The sequence below is a fragment of the Myotis lucifugus genome, unplaced genomic scaffold (assembly GCF_000147115.1).
Source record: "Myotis lucifugus unplaced genomic scaffold, Myoluc2.0 scaffold_10, whole genome shotgun sequence".
NCBI classification, from domain to species: domain Eukaryota; kingdom Metazoa; phylum Chordata; class Mammalia; order Chiroptera; family Vespertilionidae; genus Myotis; species Myotis lucifugus.
In genome coordinates, this window is record NW_005871058.1 from 7,304,337 (window position 1) to 7,325,737 (window position 21,401).

Here is a 21,401-nt window from a genome sequence, read left to right on the forward strand (position 1 = left end):
AGTTAAGAAGCTGGTGGTGAACTGTATGTGGGAATAGAAGGAGAATGAGGATGGAAGGGTCTTTGGGCATATGGTAGATGGTGACACCGTTTGCTAACACAGGGAACACTAGAGAACAGGCAATTTTGATAAAGGGGACGAGGAGTTGGAAGTGGAGGATACCATGAGATAGCTAAGTAGGGATGTCTAGTAAGCAATGTTATGTAGGTCTAGAGCTCTGAAAACAGGTCTAGGTTTGAGCTCAAGATCTGAGAATCATCGTGGAGACAACTGAAATCCTACAATGAGCACCACATGTAGATTGAGCAGAGGGGAAAATATCTACAGTTAAGGGAGGGATGGAGGGCAAGGAGCCTTCAGAGGGCAAGAGGAGCATCATAGGAACAGCAGGCCAACTGGAAGACCACGTGGCATGGGAGAGGGCAGCAGAAGAGCTTCAGGAGGCACTGTGGAGTCAGCAGTATAATACACCAGGGGTAGGCCAAAAATGAGGCGGGGGGACAATTTAAAAAACTGATGCAGAAAGTCCCTCAAGAGCGGGATTTAACAGGAATCCTGCAAGTTGTATAACATACAGATGGGTCATTTGGAAAGCTTCAGGTTATGATTCCGACCGTATGATGCACTCACTCGTTAAAATAACTTCTTTGATGTTACCCCCCTTTCCTTTCGTCTGCTATTTTTCTGTCCCTTTTATAATGAAAAGTCTGAGAAACTGTCCAAAAGGCTCAGAGCCTTTCCTTTGCTTGTGCCCCCTAGGCTCACCCCAAGACCATGGGGAGTGTCTGTCCCACCTGGGGCCTCCTGCCACAGGAATCCGGGCCCCAGGCTGTCACTCACAGACCCTGGTTCCACAGCCACTGCGAGCCTTGTTAAAGAAGGCAGAACCAAGCCTTAAATGGGCCAAAGAAGAGAAACATATCAACCTCTGAGCTGTGTATTCCTTTTCTTGACACCTGACAAAGTTCAAATTTGTTCCCTAAACTCTGGATTCATGGCCAGATTCCACAGTATTTGAGGAGAACACAGACCTCCGCTGCCTGTGATGTCTTTAAAGAGCTGTTTTATGTCTTGAAAGATAATATTTATCACATTTACCAAAAAAAGTAGAAAGTTTATAAAATCTTACTGGCTGTGTCCAAAGGTTATATTCCTGTTATTTTGGGATGTGATTTTGTGCTTTCAGTAAGAATAGGGATGTGGGACTTTTTGCTGGTAGAAATATTGCTCTACCTGCTCTCTCCATCCCAGAGTTTGCCCAGGTGAGAAGTTGGCATTTACCCTTTCTCTCTCTCACACACACACACACACACACACACACACACACACACACACACTCATCTTTCTGAATGATACAAGGCCTATTTCCAATTCTGCTTCAAGGAATACAGGACCTAGTTTGAGATAAAATTATAGTGAGGAGTTGGGATGTCATGTGGCATGTTTTTCAGGGATGGGGAACCTTTTTTCCTGTCAAGGGACATTTGGATATTTTTTTAACATCATTCACTGGCTATATAAAATTATCAACTTAAAAATTAGTCTGCTACGTTTGGTCAAACATTTAACTCACCCCTAATGCCTTGGAAGAACCAGACCAAATGATTTAGCGGGCCATATCCGGACATTCCCCACCCCTGTTTTAGAGGCACCACACAGTTTGGATTCAAAGTATACTTTGCACAAACACATATGGAAGAGGGAAAGGTGGGGATGGCATGAGGGAGGTGGGAATGAGGGAACTCCCCAACAATGGACTCAGGTAATAAATGGCATGGGATCAGATTCTGCCTTGCCTCTCACCATGCGCAAAGTCATCCCAGAAGTCACTGCCGATGAGCTTTATCAAGGGGCCTGTAATGTTTAAGACTATTTGACTCCTCTCTGGAAAGCATCTGTTACAACTCTGTCAGGCCCAGGAGCCTGGGTGGCATGAGTGGGAATAGTCCGAGGCCAGACCACATAATCCAGTTTTGTCGTGTCTTCCTGGTGCCCCAGATTTTACTGTCTCCCTGGGAAGCACTTTGTTTTCCCATCTACAGGGCCTCTGAACCAGGCCCAGCAAAGGTGAGATGTGACACTGCCTGGTGGATGGTACCTGGACAGAGTTGGGTTTCCATAGTGGCCCTGTCGGGGACACCTGCCACATTTAGGGGTGGGAAAAGGGAATGTCTGATGGAGAAGCTTATCCAAGGTCCCAAAGGATGAGTGGGCAGGATTCTTGCACATGCCTGCTATCTGTGCCAACCTTGTGGAGACCTGTGGGATTAGGAGGTGATACTATTGCTCGAAACCAGTGTTTCCAGCAAAGGATGCATTCCAGTAGTAGTGCATGTGACACCTTTGGAAGATCTCTACACTTGGTCTTGTATCTTATTAAAGCACCTGGGAAAGCTATTTCCTTTCCTGCTCTCATTCAGTCCCACTGACTGCAGTCAAGGAGAAAATCTATCTGCTGCTGGTATGTCCTTAACACCACCCCATCCTAGTGGATAAGAAAGTGAATGCAGCTCTTAGGCTAATGTCATTGATTAGTAATGCTCTGGTTTCATTGTTTCTTTCGATTGTTATTTGCTATTTATGGTAACTGATTGTGTTTGTTTTCCACTGTAGGAAATGTTATGGATTTTAATAAAATTCATTTAGGGGAAATTAATATGCAAATAGCTATTCAGGTAGATATGAGGAAAAATTTAAAAATTGATTCACAAATGACTAAAGATTGGGAAACGGTTCTAATTCAAGAAGCTTGCTGGATGTTAATATTCTCAAAGGCATCAACACTGTAGTTGTGGTACTTTGAGCAACACACACACACAGAATCTAATGAGAATATTGTACCCTCAGGGGAGAGATCAATTATGGTGGACTGCCTGACCTACAATAAAGATCAATTAGATAGTCTTTCACATTTTAAAATTTTCTTTGAAAGAACATTAGAAAATTGCTCTCAGAAATAGGAAATGAATACTATAGACCAGTGGTTCTCAACCTTCCTAATGCTGCAACCCTTTAATACAGTTTTTCATGTTGTGATGACCCCCAATTTCATTGTTACAAATTGAACATAATAAAAGCATAGTGATTAATCACAAAAACAATATGTAATTATATATGTGTTTTCCGATGGTCTTAGGTGACCTCTGTGAAAGGGTCGTTCGACCCCCAAAGGGGTCGCGACCCACAGGTTGAGAACCGCTGCTATAGACAGTCAATCTTACAACTGTATAATCTTATATTTTTTACCCCAAATATTCGTATCTAGCATGATCACCTGCCTAACTCCTCAGACTTGCTTCTTTATAAAAAAATCAAGTCTGTTCTCTACGATTAATATTTATATCCCTTGAGGAAAAACTTTTAGGCAGGTTCTGAAGGTACATGAGAGCCACATTTTGAACCAAAAGCCACTGGGCCCAGGACAGAAGAGAAAAATCGTATTCCTGAGTTGCTCTTTTTAGTCTACTCCCAGGACTTGAAATACTTCAAGCATCACATGTGAACATATAAGCAATAACATTCAGCAACACCTTAGCAACCTGGAATCCCAAAGAATGATTCTTTCTTTCTCAGATGTCCATATTTCCCATTTTCTAGAGAGCTGAGCATATATCCAGGCTGTATTTTCACATAACTGTGTTGGACACAAATTTTTCTAGAATAACTTTGCTGATGTCATGCAGTGATTATATTATACTGTCTCCATCAAAGGGCTAAAGACCTTTGGGCCTAATTTTTATCATTTACACTGTTCCTTTTTCACGGTCAGGCTCAACTGTCATTTCTCTTAGGACTATAAAAGACTCCTTTTTATTTTCTTGCTCATTTCAACTGTGTCACACATAAGGATATTGCCAGGTGCTGAACCCTGGATTGGATGGATCTAATTTATTCAGAGTAGGTTCTGAGTAGAAAATGGAAGGTTCATAAATCATAATCATAGTTATTTCATGTGACCAAACTCAAAATACAACCTGTAGAATTATAAAGAGCTTTGGAGATAGAATAATTAGGGTTTGGTGGAAGAATTTTTTGTTCTATATCCCTGAATTTAACTACATAATTATGTTGGGTGTGTCCTTTAGCAAATTAGAAACTGAAATGAGAAAAAATATTTTGAAACAAAAACATGTGTTTGGAATCACCAGTGACTAGCTTCATTCACTAGAGGAGAGGTTCACAGAATGTCTGAGCTGAAATGAGAGCACCTGAGAGATGGTTATAATACCATCATTTTCATCACAAGATGAGGACAGTGAGACTTAGAGCAGCAACATGCCCACAGCTTTATGAGTTACTATGCAATTAGCATCAATTAACTGTGGCATATTAAACATACATCGAGCATAAATCAGAAAATTTAGCCTTCAAGGCAACCAGTCGTGTGTTAGTTTCATCTGTTATGGAGCTGATGGAGTTGATGGGTTGGGGAACAAGCCAACACACAGCCCAAACATATGCCTAAGTTCTTGCCCCTCTTACACTCTATCAAAGGCTGCTGGGTCCAGAGTGAGAAGGCTAAATGGTAGAGCAGATGTCCAGAAATGAAAAATGGGCATCTCGTGCCCACAAGCTATATACAATTCCATCCAGAACAGAACAACAATGTACTAGGAGGGCAGATGTCTTCCCCAGATGTTGAGGGGGAATGTAGACTTTCCTTTGTAGCAGTGATGGAGGGGCTGGTTTCAAAGCTGCCCAGGGGCAAGATGTGGCTTTGGTACATCTTTTTTTGGTCTACATATTTTCTGGGTATTTGTCCATAACAATTGTGGTCTGTCTGAGATGGTAAACTCCTAGAGAACAGCAACCATGTGTTTCACCAGCTTTGCTTGATGACTATCACTGACTCTTAATCAGAAAGCTGGAAAACAGGGAACAGCTTCAGAGGGTTCAGTTCCTCAAGATTGATGACTTCCTGTCTGATGCCTAGAGGCTAGCTTAAGCAGGGAGGTAGAATAAGGCGCCCAGACACCAATGCTTTCACCAACCCTCCTCCAAGAGAAGCATGTGCCAGCGGACCACCTGAGGTGGTCCTAGTGTAGGGACAGGAATCCATTCAAAGCATTCAGTCTAATTAATAGTGGGTGATGCTGAGATCTGTTTTGAGAACTGAAATCGTAAAGTTTTATGTAGGAATGTTGAATATTCTCATTCCTTGAAGTAGAGCTCTCACTATAAAGGGTTTTGTTTCCAGGTAAATGACGTTTTTCTCCATGATAACTTTAGCTCTGTAAGTGTGTTTCTGAGGAAGACCAAAGAATAATATTCTCAGGAAAACTTTCAGACAGTTACAGCCCTCATAGAGGCAGTTTTCCATGGAGAAAGGAGTTGGATCCTATGTCCTCTAATGGTTCCATTCAGCCCAAGAAATCAGCAACCTTTCAATAGGTTTAGAAAGATTCTGGGCTCTTGCCCTTGCCATGGCCCTGAGACTTTGATCAGAGAGCTGCCATCTCTATGAGCCTTACTTTCTCCAATTTATAGCACCACCTGGGTGAGGAGGTGGTTTTGATAAGCCCGAGTCAGTCTGTTGTTTGTTTAGAAAAGATATCTCACTCAAGAGAAATTGTTTCTTTAAACAAAATAATTGCAGACCATCTTGTTACAAATGATGGTGGCAGCCTTCTTCAATAGACAGACACAGCCTGGAAGAAACCCTCAGCTTAGGAAGACTTCTCTAACAGCTCCCAAATCCCTGACCTTTATTCACTCTGAATTCTTTTTTTTTAAATATATTTTATTGATTTTTTTACAGAGAGGAAGGGAGAGAGATAGAGAGTTAGAAACATCGATGAGAGAGAACCTACTGGGGATGTGCCCGCAACCCAGGTACATGCCCTTGACCGGAATCGAACCTGGGACCTTTCAGTCCGCAGGCCGACGCTCTATCCACTGAGCCAAACTGGTCTCGGCTATTCACTCTGAATTCTAACAGAGTTTACACCACACAGAAAGCACCCACTCACATACTTTCTTTTGTCTCCCGGACTTAAAATGTAAGCTCTGAGAAGACAAGGATCATTTCATATATGTATTTTTAAATTTTAAAAATTTAATTGCATACAAATCTTGTGCTTAGGTTGAAAGAAAAACAGACAGGCTGTTGTTATAGACTGAATGTTTATATCCCCTCCAAAAGTAATATGTTGAATTTTTGTTTTTAATCCACACCCAAGGATTTTTCTCCATTGATTTTGGGGGGGAGAGAGAGAGAAACTCAACAGAGCTAGAGAGAGAGAGTGAATGAGAATAACTCTACATGAGAGAGACACATCAATTGGTTGCCTCCTGCACGCATCCTTACTGGTGCTGGAGAACCTGCAACTGAGATATGTATCCTTGACCAGGAATCGAACCTGTGACCCTTTTGTCCACAAGCCAACACTCTAACCACTGAGCCAAATCTGCCAGGGTCATATGTTGAAGCTTTAATTCCCAACATGATGGTAGTAGGAGGTGGAGCCTTTGGCAGGTAATTAGGTTTAGATGAAGTCAGGATGAGGGAGCCCCTGTGATGGAATAGTGCTCTTATAGCAGCGGTTCTCAACCTGTGGGTCTCGACCCCTTTGGCGGTCGAACGGCCCTTTCACAGGGGTCGCCTAAGACCATCCTGCATATCAGATATTTACATTACGATTCACAACGGTAGCAACATTACAGTTATGAAGTAGCAACGAAAATAATTTTATGGTTGGGTTACAACATGAGGAACTGTATTTAAAGGGCCAGAAGGTTGAGAACCACTGCCTTATAGGAAGAGGAAGAGACACCAGAGCTCTCGCTCTTTCCACATGCACATGAGGAAGAGGTCAATGAGCATGCAGCGAGATGTGTGTTGTTTATGCCACCTAGTCTGTGCTTTTTTGTTGTAGCAGCCTGAGCTGATGAAGACAGCTAGTTAAGTTCAGACTGCAATATTTGTGGGTATGACTCTTCAGTATACAGTTCTCATCTTTTAATATCTGAGTCATGTGAGCCAAGAAGTGAAGGCAGTGGTATTTCCTTCAAGCCTTCCTGCCGTGTGGATACTGTTATGCTGTTATGTACCTCAGAGCCTGGCTCTCTGAACTGTAAGGAATATTCTGTTAGCTAGTTGTTCTTCAATTCCTTTGCTTCCTGAACTAGCCAGAGTGGATCCCAATGTCCACAACTAAGATGGCCAATAACATGAACAAATACAGTTGGAAAGGAAGGGATTAAACAAGTGTTTTTGTTTTATAGCAGGACTTCTCAGAACCATTGATACAATATGCATAGTCAATCTCCAAGGGAGAGAAAGAGGGTATGGCAGTATCTTCAGCTAACCCCATGGGGACTGACTATTGCATCCCACAACAGTTAATCTTGCAAGGGGTTTGCAAAGATCTCCAGGCCTGGTACAAATTGTCCATCCTGGCCTCCTAAACAGAATTGGCCCAGCCTGTAAGTGCTACCCCAGTCATTTCTGTCATCCCCTGGCTATTTGATACTTTTTTGCCTGAAAATATTCCCTGAAACAGATGTTTCTGTAAACACCATAAAACAATATAAATGAAAGGCAAAACAAGTTATATTTTCTTTGACCTGAAGGAAGATTTTCATTTGCTCCATCTTCTTTTCTTTAGGTCTCATGCCTGTGAGTTAGTGTTTATTCTCATCACTATCTCAATGTAAAACTTAATTGAAAGTCATCCTTCTATAAAAGCTGTATAAACCCAACTGGGAGGGGAGAGAGAATCCATATGAAAATCCATTCTGCATTTCACCAGCTATGCATCCTTCTCCTCCTAAGATCATATATTCCACACTTTCTTAGTGATTTTTCTAAACAGTTACATTATGTTTCAAACTTTCATATTCACCTATCCACCATACTGAACATCTCTTTTACTTGTTCACTGGGAGAACAGATAGCATTAAAAATATTAGACAGCTTGAGGTCAAAGATATCCAGTTCCTAGCTCTGCCCCTTGCTGCTTATGTGTACTTAACGAAGTGCTTAATTGTTCTGAACCTCAAACATCCCAAATCAGATTGGCAAACAAGGCTGTGAGAGGAGCCCTACCTTATGGGGAAAGTTATTGGCAAGCAGACAAAGGAAAAATAGCCCAGCTATCTGAGAAGAGGAGAGGCCATGAAAATCCTGCTGAAAGTCCGGCCCCGCTGAGCTAGGCCCTGGCAGCAGGAGGGAGATGAGAAGCATTCGTTACATACGGTACTCCAATCTCAAAGATATTGTTCTGGATCAGCTGCTTCCCCAACATGATGATGCTAAGTTGAATGCAGAGCTCCATGAGGCAGCCCCCAGGAGCACACTGTAGAGAGGAAAAGACAATGGAAGGAGTGGTTAGACCAAGTGAGCTCAAAGGAGCAAGGGCATGAATCCAAACATGGTGCAATGGGGATAAGGATGAGGCTGGGAGTGGTGGGTGCCCCTGTAAACCACTAGCCAGGCAGGAAACACCAGTGGCTAGCCATACTTACCTCTTCCATGCGATAACCATTGAACACATAAACATAGCTTCCAGGTCGGCCCACAAACCTAAAATTGAGAAGTGTGGGAAGAGTTAGGAAAAGAGAGAGAAAGTCAGGGCTCCTTAAGGGAATGCCTTTAGAGCAAGAGCCACTGCCCAATGTCTTTCTTGAAAGTACTGACCAGGGCAGGTGATAAATCACCCAGGGACAGTTTATGCCCATTAGCAGCTAACAATCATCTATAACACCTAGGGTTCACCTCCAGGGGATAGGGGGTGAGACTAGTGTGGGGCGGGAAGGTCACACAGAGGTACTGTGTGTGTGTGTGTGTGTGTGTGTGTGAGAGAGAGAGAGAGAGAGAGAGAGAGAGAGAGAGAGAGAGAGACTAAGCACAAAGTTTGGATTATCTCTAAGTATACTGTGTGTGCATCTCCTCTCAACTAGTTTCAAGAATTGAGTTCTAACTGCAACTCCTCAGTGAGCGCTACCGATTTCCCATGAAATGACGGGTGAGACAGACTAAAGTAAGTGGAGAGTCCTGGGAACAGAAAAAAATATCTAGACTTCTTACTGAAAACGTTCAAAGGAATGGAAGAAGCCTGACTCATTCCTCTTTAAGTAACATCAATTTTATTGGGGGATAAGAAGCCAATCATGGAACTAGACAGGAATCCTAATTATTTGAAATGTCATACCTAGGTCCACCTGTTAAAATTCTACTCATCTATTTAAGGCTCAGTTTAACCTTTGCTTCTCTGTGATGTTTCCTTGTCTCTGTTCATCATTGTAGCTCTTATTACAGCATTTTTTTCAGATTACAATGTGCTGTTGCCAAGACAACTCTTTCAATATACCACAAGTTTATCTAAAGTCAGGACCCTATTTATTTATTGCCTAGAATATCATGTTTGCCATTTGTTATTGATAGCACAACTAGATAGAAAACACCAGTGAAGTATATACTCATTAACATGAACAGTTTCTCTGCTCCTATAATTTCATAAGAGCCAAGGAAACACATTTATAAGAAATTATCAAATGCGGGTGATGACAGTTCTTGCTACCAATGTCTATTTGATGAGCATTTAGTTCAGGGGAAACTTGGCATTGTTGATGCCTCCTGGGAAATCTCCTTGTAGATAGCCAATTGATCTGACCACAAAAATATTTATCAGAAGTGATTTTACATCCAGACCTACTACATAATGAAGAATTGGACTGGACTTTGTTGCTGGTTCCTGGAAGGAGTCTCTAAATCTTTGGAATTTCCTGATAGGAGTGTCTTTGTTATTCTTAGTGGGCCCTTGGGATTATACCTAAATTTATGCTAATGAGATCACTCAGGATGAAGGAGACCATGCCAGAAGGGCCAACCATGTGATTAGAGGGTTAGGGCTTTGAGCCAGGTACTAGCAGCCTGACCTCCGGGGAGGAGAGAGAGGAGTAGAGATTGAGTTCAATCACATGGTGGATTATTCAATCATACCTAAATAAAAACTCTGGACAATGAAGCTTGGACTAGCTTCCTGATTGTTGGTATACATCAATGTGCCAGAAAGTTAACATGCTCTGAGAAGATGGAAGTTTTGTTTAGGACCCACCTAGACCTTATCTTATGTGCCTCTCCTGTTCACTGGTTTGGATTTGTATCCCTTTGCTATAATAAAACTGTAATTGTAAGTACAACACATTCCTGAGCTATGAAATTTGTCCTAGTGAATTACAGAACCTGAGGGATTAGTGGTTGTAGGGTTAGTTGTACAAATCGTGAGTGGCCTGGGAGCCCCATAGCTTGCAGTTAGTGTCTGAAGTGAGGACAGTATTGTGGGAGACTGTGCCCTTAATCTGTGACCTTTGTACTACTCTGAGTAGTTAGCATCAGAACTGATTGCAAAACCTAAGAGCCTCTGGCTAGACATGAATTTCTCTACTGCCTCATCCCCAAAGCTAGGCGACACAAATTCTTCTACGATTCACCCTTCAGGAGCCAGAGCCAAACCCCTGTAGAGCTTCCCTATTTATCAGAATCTGAAGATGCTAATACAAAATGGTTTAGTATTAACTGCTTCCTGAACAGCCAGGTAGGGGTGGAGATGGGGAATGGGGATGTGAATTGACAATGGGAACAGGCTGACTCCATTGGAGGACCCAGACTTAGTGACCAATTTCTCTTCCATATATGACACCAACACACTCACCTCCCTTTGAAAAAGGCCACGTAGAAGATGGGCGAGTAGGCATTGACAAACTTTAGCAAGAAAGCTTTCAGTATCAGGCGTTCTTCAAAAGTCTGTTCTGTTTTTGGAACCTCTGAAAGAGAAGAGCAAAGCTGATAAGACGGAGAGATTTCTCACCTCTCTGAATTTTGACCCTGTGACATGAGCCATTGTCACTCAGCTTACTTCTTCGGAGGAAAAACCAAGAGATTCAGCTCTCTGGCACTTCTCTCCTCTTATCCACTCAAGCAATGGTTTCACACCGTGTTCCTCAAAGAGGGTATGGGCAAGCAGAACTTCCTCCTACCACCTTGACTCACCAAGGGAATCCAGCTTTTACTTGTATAATTTCCACTTCTGTGAGATTTTACTTGAACACAAATCCCTGACCAAAAAGTTTATTCAACCCTGAACTAGAGTAAAGAGGTGGCAAAGATTTATCTTGAGCAGCATGGCATTGGTCCTCTTTCTCTCCTCCACCATTTTTAGCAGGAAAGCCTTCAACTATATGTCCTCTCCATAGGCTGAAACATCTTTAGTCCACTCATTCAAATAATGAAGGATCATCAGATAAGTAAAACAAACACAATCTAAGACTAATGTCTCAAACTTGGGGGTCATGGTGCCCGTGTGTTCTATCAGGTCCAAGCAGAGAAACCAGCTGATATTCCCGGAAGGACCCTGAGGAACACTGAGCAGAAACATTATTGATGCCTTCAGAAGACTTGAGACCCATGGTATGCTCCAGTGAACAGCTGTGCAGAGTGCTTAGTGAGGTCTCCACAGATGGTGACAAATAGCTCGGCAAAGAAGAGATTTCAGAGCCATACTTCAGGGGCAGAAGGAAAGCACTAACCATGTGTCATGTGCACTGATGAGTACAGCCTGAAAGTGTGCTGAGCACAGGGCCAGAGTGCCAGGGCCATGTGGCCAGGGAGTTCTGTGTCCAGATGAGACTGGTGTGCGGACCTGCCTGACTTGTCTGCCCACCTGACTCACACATGGATTTTTTAGGAATCTTTAGAGAAGTGGACACAAGACCCTGTTCTCTCCACTGAAGTGCCCTTCTCTGACCCATCCTCTCATGTACAAATCCTTCCCATCTTTTAACATCCAGATCGAATGTTACACATAATCTCCTTCCCCAAACTTTCCCAGATGCCTTCAGCTGGTAATAAAAATCCCTTTTGTGTGTTTTTAAATAATATTTTACATTTATCTGTATTAATTACCTATATTCATGTCCTATGAAAATTCACAGTAATAGTAGCTTTCATTGATTTTCTGTGTCTTAGTTTGGATTACCTTCTAAGTCAGGAATTCTGGAGTAAGTAGTTTATTTGAGGTGTTCCTCAGGAAGCTTGGTAAGGGTGTAGGGTGGTGAGACAGCAAGGGGATGGAAGAAAACATGGATGAATTTGTGATTAGGTTAATGCTTCAGACAACTGGGACTCAGTTCCATTAGGAACCTTCTAAAAGACTGTGTAAAGAACAATTAAGAATCATTACACAGAGTGAATCCTCCACTGGTTGAAGGTAACTGCTGGATTTGACTCCATGGCACTTCCAGCTTCTCCTATGAAGAGAACTCCTGCAGACAGAGAGCTGCAGTGACCTCCAGGGTGGCCAAGGGGATGTACATGCCACACCAGAGGGTCTGCTGCAAGCTGCTCTGCAGGGAGCATTGCACATGGGTGTGTGTGATTCCCATCTCATTTCATCCTCCCCTACCTATGTGAGGGAGGTTTTATGTCTCACTTTTTTGGATGAAGGGAACTGAGGCCCAGAGAGATTAGAGCCTTGCTCAAGATCACGCAGCCAGCAAGTGACAGAGTTAAGATTTGAACTCAGATCTGCCTGCCCCCAAAGACAGTTTTTACTACCCCACACTTTAAAATCAGGATCTTTGATTGATTAATGTTTATATCACACATCCTCTTTCACGTCCTCACTCTCCTCCCCCAGCCTGACATCATGGACCTAAAACTATTTGTCACTGTTCAGTTCACATTCATTGAGCACCAGCTGTGTGCCAGGCACCATGCCAGGATGAATGAAGACTTCATCACCTCCTTCAAAGAGCTGCATTTAGCAAGGTCTCTATTGAAAGCCTTTTGAAAACTGCCAAGTCTCTTCCAGATTTACTCTGTGAGTGACAAGGTATCATCTCCCCACTCATCCTAGCAGGGGATCCTAGGGAGAAGAACGATACATTTCCATGTCTGCTTTCCCACACAGCACAGTTAGCCCCTCATTTATTTGCAAACCTAGAACACCATCTTGCATATGAGAAGGTGATACCCAACAGCATCAGCATTGGTCCAAGTATGAGCCTTTGCTAAGGACACTGTCACAGGTAGACACAAGCCCCCAAAGACCAGGTACTTAAGAATGGGAACATTTAAAGACTCCATAGCACTGCTATCACAAGTGTGAGCCTGCCTTAATTTCTCTCTAAGGTTGAAAGGGCCTAAGGAAATGAGAATTACTCACTTGTCTTAGTCCCCCAGAGCCCAGAGAAACATGGTGTCATTCCTATAAACACAGCAATACTGAAAACGAGTTCACTCCCTATGCCCTCCTTCATCCTGAGACTCGCTTTAGTTCACTTATGTTAATGAACAGTCCTAGAGGCCCTGCAAGCCATGCTGAGCCTACAGAGCACCCCATCACCCTATCTGTGGCCCAGCTATATGTTAAGAGGAGAGATTATTTGCTTGTTTTGTTTGGCTACAGTGATGGCTATAGGTGCAGATTTTAGCATCAGATATATTTGAGATCAAATGCAGAATGTAAGTAGAGGAGTGAAGTTATATACAGGAAAATGACACCTGCCTCTCAGGGTTGTCCTGAGCACATGATTGGAATGTTTATAAAGCACTCAGCCTAGTGCTTGGCACAAGACAGACCTCAATAAATGATTGTCATCATCATCATCATCATCATCATCATCATCATTATTATCATCATCATCCAGGTCCAATAGCCCTACTTTCAACAGCACAGCTGGGCTGCCTGTGGCCAGATGTTAGTGTATATGAGTAGCCCCTTGAGGTTCTGGGTATCATTTCCATGTTAACTTCTGACCACTTTCTACCAGTCAGTGGTGAGCATGGCTGGTAGGTGACCCTGTTGGCACCCACTGGGAAAGTTAAATCAATAGGCCCTTTGTCGCCTCCCCCAAAGAACCACAGCCCAACAAGCTTCCTGAGGTCCTCCAGGCAGGTTTGAAAATAGCATGGCCTGCCAGGGAACCTGGAGACATTGCCATAATTCTATAGGAGAGGAAGTTGGACAAGTCTACCATGCTAGCCCTCAGCTGATAGACAGCTGTGTGTTTCTCTCCCTCTTGCCATGCCTGGACCAACACAAGCACAACCCCTGAGATGAAAGTCCTGGCCAACACTGCACTGCCTCCCCCAATAAGCATTTGGATGAAGATTTGTACTCACCATTGACAGTTAACACCACCACTTCTGTTAGGTCTTTAGTTTATGTATGTTAGCAAAGCCCCTCAGATCATTAACCTCTCAGGCCTTTGCCCTCCCTGCTACAAATCCTGCCCGACAAAGAGGTCAGTGCCTCCCTGTTGATTGATGCTTATCAGGTCCTTGCTGGGTTCAAGAGCCACGTCCACATCTTTAGCCTGATTCTTATTTTCCCTGACTAAAGGAAACGATGATGAGGCCCAGATGGGAATGCCTGCCATCAATTTTTAAAGTCACTTGTTAGTTTTATTATCTCATAACTCTGAATCTCCAAGTGGCTGTGAACTCTATCATATTCCCCACTGTGTCCCACCACATCCCCACCATGGACAGTTTGGACGACTTTTTTTATAATGAGTATGGTCACAGCTGTTGCCAGATGTACTCTACTATGCACAGTTATTGAATGAATGAATGAATGAATGAATGAATGAATGACGAGGAAAAAAATATTTGGAATAGTGAAAAAATTTTATCATTTGCTAAAAATTCCCTGTCACATTGGAAGGAGAGCAAATCTTAAGGAGGTACCTTTGTCTGCTGAGCAGGATAATGCATATGAAGACATAGAGAGAGGTTGTCAAAAGGGAGTTACCTTTCCCTACATGAGATACCAGGTGAGGGTGCTGGAGTTAGATGTAGGACCCAGGAAAGCCTAGAGCCAGTGCAATGGGAGGGAGAAGGGCAGAGAGGGAGATGAGGGGGCTGCCACCAAAGACAAAATGTTAGTGCACAGGTTGGGGGATGCCCAGTGGAAATTTCCATTAACTTCTACTGTGTGATTTGCAGTATGAGCCCCCTCATTTTCTTCTCCATAGAATCTTCAGTAAAGATTCATTAAAATCTGCTTCCTACATGATATTGTACATAAAAAACCCTAAAGACTCCATCAAAAAACTATTAGACTTAATAAATGAATTCGGCAATGTAGCAGGATACAAAATTAATGCCAAGAAATCTATGGCATTTCTATACACCAACAGTGAACTTACAGTAAGAGAGACTAAAAAAGCAATCCCATTTACCATCACACCAAAAAAATTAAGATACCTAGGAATAAACTTAACTAAAGAGGTAAAAGACCTCCACTTAAAAACTACAGTATGTTGAAAAAAGAGATAGAGGAAGACATAAACAGATGGAAGAACATACAATGTTCATGGATTTGTAGAATCAACATCATCAAAATGTCCATACTACCCAAAGCAATCTATACATTCAGCGCACTTCACATTAAAATACCAATGGCATATTTCACAGACCTAGAACGAACTCTCCAAAAATTCATCTGGAATAAAAAAAAAGACCCCGAATAGCTGCAGCTATCCTGAGAAAAAAGAACAAAGTAGGTGGGATCTCAATACCAGATATCAAGCTGTATTACAAAGCCACTGTTCTCAGAACTGCCTGGTACTGGCACAAGAACAGACATATAGATCAATGGAATAGAATAGAGAGCCCAGAAATTGACCCGAACCACTATGCTCAATTAATATTTGACAAAGGAGGCAAGAACATACAATGGAGTCAAGACAGTCTCTTCAATAAATGGTGTTGGTAAAATTGGACAGATACATGCAAAAAGATGAAACTAGACCACCAACTTACACCATACACAAAAATAAACTCAAAATGGATAAAGGACTTAAATGTAAGATGGGAAACCATAAAAATACTAGAGGAATCCAAAGGCAACAAAATCTCAGACATATGCCAAAGCAATTTCTTCACCGATACAGCTCCTAGGGCATTGGAAACTAAAGAGAAAATAAACAAATGGAACTACATCAAAATAAAAAGCTTCTGCACAGCAAAAGAAACCATCAACAAAACAACAAGAAAGCCCACTGCATGGGAGAACATATTTACCAATGTTATCACTGATAAGGGTTTAATCTCCAACATTTATAGGGAACTCATACAACTTAACAAAAGGAAAATAAACAATACAATCAAAAAATGGGCAAAGGACCTAAATAGACACTTTTCAAAAGAGGACATTCAGAAAGCCAAGAGACATATGAAAACATGTTCAAAGTCACTAATCATCCGAGAGATGCAAAACAAAACAACAATGAGGTACCATCTCACACCTGTCAGAATGGCTATTATCAACAAATCAACAAACATGTGCTGGAGAGGATGCGGAGAAAAAGGAACCCTCTTGCACTGCTGGTGGGAATGCAGACTGGTGCAGCCACTATGGAAGACAGTATGGAGTTTCCTCAAAAAGTTAAAAATGGAACTCCCATTTGACCCAGTGATCCCACTTCTAGGAATATATCCCAAGAAACCAGAATCACCAATCAGAAAGGATATATGCATCCCTATGTTCATAGCAGCACAATTTACCATAGCTAAGATTTGGAAACAGCCTAAGTGCCCATCAACAGATGAATGGATTAGAAAACTGGTACATCTACACAATGGAATACTACACTGCTGGAAAAAAAAAAAGAAGGAATTAGTACCATTTGCAACAGCATGGATGGAACTGGAGAGCATTATGCTAAGTGAAATAAGCCAGTCAATGAAAGAAAAATACCACATGATCTCACTCATTTATGGACAATAAAGACCATTATAAACTGATGAACAAAAATAGATACAGAGGCAGAGCAGCATTGAACAGCGGGAAGGCCGGGGAGGGTTGGAGGGGGGGGTAAGAGATCAACCGAAAGACTTGTATGCATGCATATAAGCATAACCAATGCTCCTTGTCTCTCATTTTTAAATTTTTTTATTTTTTTAAATTTTAATTGTTTCACCCTTTTATTGAATTTACTAGAGGCCCAGTGCATGAAATTCATGCACAGGGGCAGAGGGTGTCCCTCAGCCCAGCCTGCACCCTCTCCAATCCAGGACCCCTGTGGGATGGGGCCTAAACCAGCAGTCAGACATCCCTCTCGCAATCCAGGACTGCTGGCTCCTAACCACTAACCTGCCTGCCTGCCTGCCTGCCTGATCGTCCCTAACTGCCTCTGCTTGCTGGCCTGATCGCCCCCTAACTGCTCACCTGCCAGCCTGATTGCCCCCAACCGCCTCTGCCTCATGACTCAGCCCCCGCCACTGTGGCTTTGTCCAGAAGGAAGTAGGACGTTCAGAAGATGTCTGGTCAATCCAGTCTAATTAGCATATTACCTTTTATTAGTATAGATTGGGTGACTCTGGTTAACAAAATTATACAGGTTTCAGATGCACAATTCCAAAACATATCATTGGTATACTGTATTGTGTGTTCACCTCCCCAAGTCAAGTCTCTGTCCATTGCCATTTATCCCTCCTATACCCTCCTCCATCTCCTCCTACCCCCACCCTCATTTTTAAATATTTTGTGGGTAAGAAAATTAAAACCAATGTCACCCAAAAATAAGTAATCAGGCTTGATGAGCTAAAAAGTTGGAAAACGTATAAATGTGGCTAGAAGGGAATTAAGGATGAGGTATGGAGAGGCACGTGTCTTTGATTTTCTTTTATAATCTCCTTTGAACTCTTTGTACTCAGATCTCCCAATCTATACAGGAATTTCCTCCAAGGTCTCTGGAAAGAGAATTCAGTTCTTTCAGAGCTCGTTGCTCCAACTGGAAATGAATGGCTCCCTTCCTCCCTACTGATAAATCACAGGCCTAGCTATTATTTATTAGTTTTATTTTTAAAACAGCCTTTGCCTGTGCTTGTAGGGCCATGAGCCACCATAAATAATGGGCATTTCCAATAAACAATCCAAATCCACTTGATAGGCCACTAAATCAGTTGGGTGCCTCCACCTCAGAGAAGCTCTGTGGCCATGACGTGTGATTTGCTGGGAAAGGAGACCCTCAGGAGACACCCCAAGGGAGGGAGAGAATTGGGAGTTAGGAGGGAGCATCAAAGCCCTGGAGCTCCAGCTGGATTTGGGGCTCTTTCAGTAGCCAGCATAAGGAACCTCACCTGCCTATGACAGAGGTGATGTGATTGAAGAAACGGAGCAAGTTTTCTCGTAGTCCACATGGGGTGGGATGATATCTTCAGGACAAGTAGGGTAACCTGCACTCAGGCTGCTGAGTAGGGTCCCCTCACAAGACCCCAGCCTCAAAAGTGGTCTGACTCTGCGCCCCATGAGAAAATGGCCCAGCCTTGTTGTGTTACATAAGACTCCAACTATGGTGTCCTTAGATTTCCATTGCTACAGAGATGTAAAAGAGAGTCAACATGGAGAGTGTGAGCAGGCAGAGGGCAACCCCTCTCCATCCTTTATACGCTGCTGCAATTCCAAGGCCCCAGAAAGCCACCCAGGTTGATGAGAAGCATGCTCCCAACCTGTAGGAACAGATTTCCATCAGAGAGCAGACTCTATCTAGGACCAGGAAGGGCAATCGAACAATCGGATAGAATTCCTGTGCAGAGCCATTACCTACCCCCCTTTCTCTCACATGTTAAACCTCTGGGGTGCTGTGTCATAAAAAAAATATGGCTACAAATGACCCAGCTATAAATTGCCTTGGAAAATAATTAGTATGAAAGCCTGAGTTAGCCCCAGGGGGCCAACTAAGAACTCCCGTCTCCTGAGTGGCATTCTAATCTTACGGAGGCAGAATGGCCGGCAAGAGGATGCCAACTGCAGAATCTGAAGTTTGGGAAATTAGGTCCTCCTAACTGATGCCTCCAACAACTCAGCCAGTAGATATATAATGATGGTGACAAGACAAGACGAGAAGATGCCCAAGTGTGTATTTCAAATTGTACCAGCCCTGCACTCCTCTGGGCAGAAGGATGGAGGGCCTGAACCTGTGTGGCTGAGTCAGAAAGCAAAGGCGCCTGCTCCTCACCCTGCCTTTCCCCCAGGGCAGATCAAGCTTTTGGAAACAGCAATGTCTTCTGACAGCCCAACCATCTGGCCTTCCCTTCATTTGTGGTTGTGTTTGGGGGGAGGAGATGGGAGGTGTCTCAGCCTCCTGGGTGATGTTGTTGCCTTGTTTGTGCCACGGGGAGGGAATCACCCTAGCAGGAGCCAGCCAGCTGGGTAATTAGGCAGCCAATGCATCGCCTAAGGGAGCTGAGAGCCCCAGAACTGGAGATTAAGGATGGGTGTTCCTGAGATACTCCTGTAGCACAAGGGATCCCTCCCTTTGAGTCAGAAAGATGGCTCTTGCTCCCAGATAAAGGGATATGAGACCTACTGTGCTGTCTAGCAGCTTAGCCCAAGGTGGCAGCACCCCAAAAGCATCTCATTTTAAGGAAAAAGGATGGTAATAAAAAGGAAGCACCAGGAGAGAGAGGGTGGGAGGAGAGGGAGGGAGAGATAAAGAATGGGAGGCAGGAAGAGGGAGGGAGGCCTGGCTGGCATGGCTCAGTGGTTGAGCATGGCTCGAAGGTCATGGTTAGATTTCCAGTCAGGGCACATGCTCAGGTTGAGGGCTCGATACCCAGTAGGGAGCATGCAGGAGGCAGCCAATCAATGCTTCTCTCTCATCATTTTTTAAAATTATGTTTTTATTGATTCTTTTTTAGCAAGAGAGAAGAGGGGAAAGGGAGAGAAACAAGAATCAATTGACTGCCTCCTGCACACTCCCTACTAGGGATCAAGCCAGCAACCCAGAATCAAACCGGCAACCTCTTGGTGCATGATGCTCAATCAACTGAGCCACATTGGCCAGGGAAATTCTTTTTTTTAAAATTTATTTTAATAAAGCCTGTAGGACCTCAAAGTCTTTGAACCTATGGAGGTCCCCTCATGCATGGAGACCTAGGAGGCAGGCAGGTGACAGTGCACTCAGAGCTTGTTCCCACTGAGTCTCCCTGCTTATCCCCGACACCCTCCACCACCTGACATTCACATAGGTGGGTGCATTGCATTTTAAATCTTCTGGAGCCTCTGGTGTGTTTTCTTTTGCTTTTCCAGACCATTTAGAATTTCCTGAGGAACAAGGACAGCTACATATTGTCAGACAGTAGCATGTCATGGTCTGAGCAAGGACACTGAGGCCAGACTCACCACTTAAGACCTATATAACTTTGGGCCTGTTATTGATCTCTCTGTGCCTCAGTCTTCTAATCTTTAAAATGGGAGTGTTATTGCACTGTTGAGGCTGTTTTAAAAATTAAATATACTAATATACGTAAAATGCTTAGAAGAGTGCTTAACACAGTGTGTATGTTTGTGTGTGTGCACATGCACACACACACACACACACACACACACACACACTCATACACCACTATTAACCATGGGCCTTGGTCAAGTTTCTAAACCTCTTTAGCCTTCTCAAGAGTGAAATGCAAGATGAGCGATTCCCAGCGCTATTATATAAACTATGTGGGACAATGTATATACAATGCCTACCAGGGCCTGGTGCATGGCAGTGCTCAGTAAAAGTCAAATGCTTCTCCCTCCCCTGGTCCTTTTGTTCACTTCCCTGTCCCACTTCAGTAGCATCTAGGGTAGCAACACTGAGGAGGAGGATATCATCAATATTTAAATACCACACAAACACAGCCAGTTTTGTAAGAAAGGAAGACTTTGGTTTAAAACAATGATCAGTTTCCAAGAACCTACAATAAGCTCAACCCTGTAACTAGAAGAGGTTCAATAAAGAGTGAAGGACGATTGCACATAGTTGTGAAAAGGAGTGGAAAAGGAGGCAGTGGTAAAGGAGCTGGAGTTAGAGGGTGATGCTGATAAAAACAAGCTGATGGCATCTTGATTATTCAGCCTAGAAGCCTGGAGTGAGCCCTACCTCCCCGCACTGTGCCCCTAGCTAGCACAATTCCTCATAGCCAGAGTACGAATAGGCCCCATTCCCAGTCCAAGCCTGACCCATGCCTATGCCAGTTATGATAAGACCCTACAGTTTTCAGGAGCATTAGACATCCTGCTCCCCTATGTGTGGGCTCAGAAGCTCATTGTTTCAAAGGCACAGTATGACAGGAGGGAGCTGCTATGGTCTGAATGCTTATGTCCCTCCAAAATTCAGTTTGAAAACCTATTGCCCAATGTGATGTTATTAGGAGGTGGGGCCTCTAGTAGTTACTTACTCATGAGGGTGGAGCCCTCGTGAATGAGATTAGTGCCCTTGTAAAAGAGGCTCCAGAAAGACCCATAGCCCATTCCTCCATGTGAGGACACAATGAGAAGTCTGTGACTTACAAGAAGGCCCTCACCCAACTCTGCTGGCACCCTGACCTCAGACTACCAGCCTCCAGAGCTGTGAGGAATGAAGTTATGTTGTTTATAAGCCACCCTGTCTGTGGTGTTTTGTTG

The 21,401-nt window shown here is 43.3% G+C and overlaps 1 protein-coding gene across 1 annotated transcript in view; it reads right to left on the reverse strand.

Annotated features, from left to right (window-relative positions):
- ANO2 (anoctamin 2) overlaps window positions 1-21,401 on the reverse strand; it is a 290,309-nt gene that overhangs the window by 41,314 nt on the left and 227,594 nt on the right. The window contains exons 19-21 of the mRNA XM_023749823.1: window positions 10,656-10,767; window positions 8,467-8,524; window positions 8,197-8,297 (exon numbers count right to left, since the gene is read on the reverse strand). Coding sequence (XP_023605591.1) covers window positions 8,197-8,297; window positions 8,467-8,524; window positions 10,656-10,767 — 271 coding nt within the window. The remainder of the gene's footprint in view (window positions 1-8,196; window positions 8,298-8,466; window positions 8,525-10,655; window positions 10,768-21,401) is intronic.